At 36.1% G+C, this 6,671-nt stretch overlaps 1 protein-coding gene across 2 annotated transcripts; it reads left to right on the top strand.

The window, feature by feature from the left end:
* The first annotated feature begins 678 nt into the window (after positions 1–678).
* Positions 679–2,810, top strand: LOC145754795 (uncharacterized). Of its 2 annotated transcripts, none has more exons than XM_082570916.1 (3): positions 679–1,146; positions 1,261–1,356; positions 1,506–2,810. In XM_082570916.1, the coding sequence occupies exons 1-3, from the start codon at positions 1,069–1,071 to the stop codon at positions 2,295–2,297; spliced, it is 966 nt and encodes a 321-aa protein (XP_082427042.1). In that variant the 5' UTR covers positions 679–1,068; the 3' UTR covers positions 2,298–2,810. The 2 variants fall into 2 exon arrangements, with proteins under 2 accessions (XP_082427042.1, XP_082427041.1); XM_082570915.1 differs by having other exon boundaries at positions 688–1,146; positions 1,503–2,809.
* The last annotated feature ends 3,861 nt before the right edge of the window (positions 2,811–6,671 follow it).

Genomic DNA, 6,671 nt, shown 5'->3' with positions numbered 1-6,671 from the left:
TGGTTTTTATCGCGTCCCAAAATACCCACTTAGAAACTACCATGACGTAACCACTTTAAGCAAATAGGGTTCGTCGCGGAGCATCGCGCGCACGTCCTTGTGACGTCACAAACGCCCCCTCCCGCGCGCTTTTCATTGATTAGCAGTCGAGCCTAAACGAGCGCTCAGCAATAACACGCGCTTAGAGTGCCGTGAACGTTAATAATTCGGAAGGCGAGTCGGCCTGGCCTCGGATTAACCGCCTTTAGAGCCCTGGCTGAAAAGGATGAGGGAGTGGGAGGAGTGAGAGAAAGTGAAGAGAGTAAGAGAGAGGAGTTAAGCTGCACGCGCCGACACGTACTAGCGTGTTTACACCCGACTTGTTCGCTGGTCGAGGAGCGTGGGAACGGGCCTGTTACTGGGTTCGCACAGTTCGCTCATTCAATCACCAAAGCGAGAAGCACCGCGGCCCGTTGTTTATTTATTGCCAGTCCGTATTATTGGCGCTTTTGTCCGCGGCGCGAGCTACAGATTGTCTCGGCGGCCGAGCAGAGAAAAAAGGGCGAAAGTGGCGAGATATTGGACTTAGCGGAAGCACAAAGAAATAGACTTGTGTCGTACACGCGACAGGCGAGTATAAAGCGATCAGCAAGGACGGGATGTTTAGTCATTTCATATTGTCCTGCTATGAAGAGGTCGACTTCAATTTTTTCAATCGTATATTTTAGAAAAATAAATTTTAAAACAAGAAAAAGTCAGCGCAGATAATGAAAAATAAAATATTAGTTGCATTTATTGAAAAGTTTCTTAGGCTTCAGAAATATTCTAAAAATTATTTAGATTGTACATACATAGTTGTTTAGAATACTTGATCATTAGCAATATTTATTACTAAAAATATAGACAAAAATAAATCAAGATTTTAATTATTTTATTTTTTATCGTAGATATTTTTATCTAAACATTAAAAAACTTTGACAAATCGCGTATTTCCGCGAAACAAGATTCAACTGCTTCCTAATAAAATCGGATTATTTGCTGCTTTCAACTTTTTTATCGATTTATTTTGGAATTTATTATTTCAACTCAATGAAGACCATTATGTCACCACATACCGGATCAATTCAAATGGTTTCTTCCGGCGCTGTTATGAAAAACGACCGCCGGGTAAGAATTAATTTCACGATCTAAAAATTAAAAATTAATTTGTTTGTAATTTTTTTTTTATTTTCAAAAAATTTTTTTTTATGTTTTATATTTTAAATTTTGATTTTTTTTTAGGCTTCTAAACCATTGATGGAAAAACGTCGTCGTGAAAGAATTAACAAAAGTTTAAATGAATTGAAGTCGATCCTGCTAAACGCTCTTCGAAAAGACGTAAGTTTAAACCAAACGCACTTTTTATTCATTAAAAAAAATAATTATTTCACAACTTTTTTTCTACATTTAAATCTTTTTGTCAACTTTAATTTAAATTTTTCCACAAAATAACATTTTTCAAACAGTAATATTTTCTTTTATAGCAGAGTACTTGTCATTCCAAGCTTGAAAAAGCCGACATCCTTGAGATGACAGTTCGTTATTTACGTGGGATTCAACGACAACGTTTAAGTGCAGCTATGACAATGGATCCTACCGTGGTTGGAAAGTACAGGAACGGGTATGTTGAATGTAAGAACGAAGTCTCGCATTTCTTCGACAACTCGACCGAGAACGTTCACCCAGAAGTTAAAGCGAGGCTTATCAATCACCTTGGCAACAATGTCCCCCACCAACCCCTTATTGCCCCCCATCAGATTATCAACCAACAAGCTAGAAACGCCCAACTTTTAACAAGTGGGCCCCCAGTCCCCGTCGTTTCTACGATATCTCCCCTCCAAATTCAAATGTCCCCGAACACTCAAATTCAACAAGCGATGGCGGTGGCAGCTGCCATGGCACAAAACCGTGGCATGCGTCAACGGATGTCGCAGTTTAACGTTGCTATGGATACCCAACGTGACCATACCCCGTCTCCCCCCCATTCGCCGTCCCACCCCGCCGCTCAAGTTAACACCAATTTTGAGCGAAAAACCTGCCACATGAGGCGCAACAGCGAATCTTCGTACACGTCATCGGGTTTTGCGTCACCCGGACTTTCCCTTTCCCCAAGTACGTCACCCAAGAAAACAGAAATCCCCACTTCTGGGTCGTATCCCACGCCTAGCGTGTCGCCCGTTACCCCGGTTTCTACGCCCACCCCTATGATGACGTCATCAATTGCAACACCAGCGTCACCAAGTGGTAGCGATTCCGATCCAGTCTGGCGACCTTGGTAATTCTCTTGCCCGAGCAATTTACCCAATTCCTTCATTTCTTGATATTTTGACCCCACGATTCAACGTTTGTTATTTACTGCCCCCTTTATGTTATTCGTTTATTATTTTAAATATATTGTTTTACTTTTATTTTGCTGCATTTAACCCAACGAAAGTTGTTCGAAATTTTAACCAACAACTTTACTTCTGTTTTTTTTATATTATACACAACGCTGCTGTCTTCGTTTACAATTACAATTTTGAAATTGACCAGGAGCATTTTGACTCCTTTTGTTTACCTTTTGACCAAAGTACATCGTCAGTTTTTGACTCTACTTTTTTCGCGATTTTTTTAAGTTTTTTCTTAGAAATTTTAATAATTTGTTTTAACTGCGGGCACTACCCGCCATTTGTGCCTTCGATTATTATAAATATATTTAAAAATATTTTTGTTCTATTTTATTTTGTTTGTTGTTTTGTTTTTGCTTCAGTTCATGCCATTTGTTTCAAAAAAAATTGATTTATTAATATTAATAAAAAAAATAAATATTACAAAAACTTTTAAATTATTAAATAGCAAAATGGAGGTAAAAAAATTAGTCAGATTAAGTCGGTTTTAGTTTTTTAATCTTGTTTTATCAAACCGGTTAATTTCACATTTCGTTATCAATTTAATTTAAATGTCATTAGCCAAGTATTAGTGATTTTTGTCGCCACTTGGCACTAGTAAAATATTTGATCCTATCAATTAGGGAAAGGGATAAAACGACAAAGTGAGTTGTTTATTGGCATGATAATAGCCAGGCAGCCAGGTGCCAAAAGCCAATCGAAAAAGCTATTAGATTACATCATGAAAACACTAAGTATTTTATCTTTACGACGTGGTTATTTTTTTAAGAACTCAATCCGTTTTTAATCTAGAACAGAACGGCGACTTCCCCGACTAAACTCACCCTTCAACCTCCAAAGTTTCTGAAATTTTGGTTAAGACGGTTGCCTCGGATAGGTATAGAGTTGCATTTCCGTCAAATTGCGCTTTTGTTGGATAAGAGTTTGTTTTAAAAAAGGATCTTGGCATATTGTCGAAACATATGTACCCAGAACGACAATATGAGGACACAGAAGGCCACAGGGGTGTGTGACCGTCTTTTGCAGAGTGTCAAATAACGTGTCGCGAACGCGTGTTGCCATTGTTTAAGCCTGAGAAATTAATGTCGCTTTCCATTGTCTTTAGTCGGCGTGACGTCACAGAAGAATAAGACAATAGACGCCTAAAGTAATTAAAATGCGGCAGAACAAACGGTCTCAGAATACGGCAAACTTTTCTGTAGGCTTAATAGTTGTAATATTATATACATATGGGAGCTTACGTATGGACAAAAACACATAAGTCGATACCCATGCGACAAGAAATGACGTCACAAGTCGGCTTCTTGCCGAAATTTTGATTAAATATTTGATCTGGTGGTGTAGTAAACTAGACAGCGAATGTTGAATAATGCGTCAATCTAACTTATAAGTGGTTATATTAGTTCTATATTAAGCCGCCCTTTTATTACTTTTTTATTAAAGATTTAAAACCACAAATAAATTTAATTTACCAATAAAAAACAGTATTTAAAAGGGATTTTAAATCATTGTCGGTTAACTTCATTTTGTCACGTGATCTATTTCGAAAAAATATTCTAAGGTTTCGGTAAACATTTAAAACGGTTTTGTTTATAAATTTTTTAATATAATTACCATTTTACAGGAATTCTTATCATTTATATTCACAGAGTTAATATTCAACAAAATAGCTAGTTGTACCTTTATAGGAATGCGTTACGTAATTTGTTTTTATTTGATTATAGTTACGACATTTCAGTTTATAAAAACAACCAGTATCTAGGCTACGTTATAATATACCTTGTCAATTATTTCATAATTATAAATATACGAGATCTTTACAAAAATTATCTTAATATAAAACTCACATTTTCGTGTTAAATTAAAAGGCGTTGTGTTAAATTAAAAGGCATTTTTTTAACTTGGTTGCTTGGCAACAGCCTTACCCTATCACACCCCTCTATATAGAGTTTTGTTATTTAGCAGTCTGAAGGTTAACTTATACTGCTTTGATGTAATATGTTTATTGTTATATCCGTACCAGAGAATTTACTTTGTTGGGTGTAGAGCTTTATAAATGGATTAAGTATTGTAGTCTGATGGGCGTTATATATTTTTAGACCCGTTTTCAAACTAGAACCCGAATTGAATCTAAATATAAGTTAGTCGATGGTGTCAAGTTATTTTAGCCTATGTAAATGCCGCTATTATTGTTTGTATATTATCATAACTATATTTATCATTTCTCTAATAAAAACGGTTTGGCGTGGTTTTATTTAAATCCTTTTCATAGAAGTTATTAATTTTACTAAAAACCAGTTATAAAAAAATTAAAATCGAAGAAAATTAAAAGCTTAGAAAAAAGTTAATTGAAAATTGATGTCACCAAAACCAAAAATTATGTTCGGTCACGTGACATTGCCAAATCAAGTGTTCGACTTAGCAGCTGATCGAAGCACTTCAAAGCTACCCCATTGTGACGAAACAAACATGTTGTCGCAGCGCGTTTCCAACTCGCCGCGTCGCTCTAATGAATTATGACGTAGTGTGTTTGGATTGTGACGTATTCTGTTTCGTTTGTCACACGCGGTGAATCGCTCAAGTGCAATCGAGAGCGGGGCTCGGTTATTATTGCGACGATTAAACCAAATACATCAAACCTCTTCTTTGTTGAAACGAACGATCCTTTAAAGTCCTCCGATTTGCGACATCAACATGTGACACGTGACTCGATGGCGTTGTGCAATTATGACGTCATAAACTATATGTGCGTAGCAACGCGGTCTAAACAATTGTGTAATGTTTTGTGCAACCCTTCATGCTTTTTATGTTAAAATTTTTTTATAATAAAATTTATTTTATAGACTTTTCAATAAAGAAATAATGGCGAACGCAAGTTTAAAGCATTGATATAGTATACAAAGATAGGTAAGTTTACAGTTATTTTATAAAATATTCCAAAAAATTATTGATTTCCAACAATCTAAATCAAAAATATTTTTATTGCTCCCAAAAATAGATTCCCCATTTTATATATTTGATTAGTTTATTTTCATTTTATTTGTAAGAACAGGATGTTCAATAGACTTCTATAAAATTGATTAAAACAAGTTTCTGTTTTGGTTTGAAATTAACATCGAGAAATTAATTTTTAATTTAAATTAACTTCATACAACATACTTGTATCTATTATACATCGACATCTAGAATAACTTTTTAATCAGAAAGCAAAATAACCCGAACAAAAACTAATCACAAAATTACCCGTGTCCGGAATCGAACCCAGTATTATCTGCTCCCGGATTTAATTTCACGCAACCGCACTTCTCAATGCCATTAAAAGATTATCCTTCCGCCGTGAATAATTAAGAAAGCGGAAGAATACACTTGCTCAGGCGCGTGTGGACGCTATTATTTCACTTCCGCGTTGTCCATTGTCGCGGCTATTTACAAGCCCACTCAAGCGTGATCAATGAGTCACTGTGACGTCACAATCTCTATGTTTTGAGGTTGTTTATTTATGTGTCAGGGGGGTAAAAATAAAACTTTTTTGGAGAAAGGGCAATTTTCTGAAAAGGAAATTTGTAAACAGATTTTCGGTACATGTCTGCCGAGGTTTCGTTGTTAAATTTGTTTGTTTTTGTCAAGTGCCACCGGATATTAGCGAATTTGGGTTCTTTTGTTAATAAATTACTAGTATTCGGGATTTGTTTATACCCTTGTTGACATTTCAAGTGACGTCATAAATTCGATTTCGGACAAAATATTTTAGGGAAGTTATAAAATGTTTATTTAAATATGAATTTGTTGTTTTAAAGGAAAACTTAGCAGAGTTACATTTAAATTGGAGTTGTTTTCGCTGAACTTTAGTTTAGTTCATTACCCGAAAAATCTCGTTAAAATTTTGACATTAAATCCCCTGTAATCTCGACCGCCTTTTCCTGTGTTCACAAAACATAAAAACCCTTATTACCGGAGCGCCTTGCAACCCTGCGAGGCCAAAACACAATAGAATAAAGTCCTTGAATGAAGTTAAAGAGGCGTAAAACGAGCGAAGTGCGCTGTTTCGCAAAGTCCGAGTAATACCCGCTGCTGAAATTACCCTTTTACAATAATAAAGCCTGGGCTCGTGTGTTCTAAAGGACGATCTTCATAAAAGGCCTACTGAGCCTTAAATAAAAGCAAACTCCGTCGCCTGGAACGCGTGGTCGACTGGGAAGCGTGGGAACGCGGCTCTTAACCGGTTCACAACAAGCAGGCGCATGCCTGTTGGTTTTTATTATCATA

The sequence above is a fragment of the Corella eumyota genome, chromosome 6 (assembly GCF_963082875.1).
Source record: "Corella eumyota chromosome 6, kaCorEumy4.1, whole genome shotgun sequence".
Classification (NCBI taxonomy): Eukaryota; Metazoa; Chordata; class Ascidiacea; order Phlebobranchia; family Corellidae; genus Corella; species Corella eumyota.
Note: the sequence above shows the minus strand (reverse complement) of the source record. Positions and strands in the feature narration are given on the sequence as shown.

Coding starts and splice junctions, on each gene's coding strand:
- LOC145754795 (XM_082570915.1), top strand. CDS start 1,069: ATGAAGACCATTATGTCACCACATACCGGATCAATTCAAATGGTTTCT. Junction 1,147..1,260: donor TTATGAAAAACGACCGCCGG/GTAAGAATTAAT, acceptor ATTTTTTTTTAG/GCTTCTAAACCATTGATGGA. Junction 1,357..1,502: donor TAAACGCTCTTCGAAAAGAC/GTAAGTTTAAAC, acceptor TTTCTTTTATAG/CAGAGTACTTGTCATTCCAA.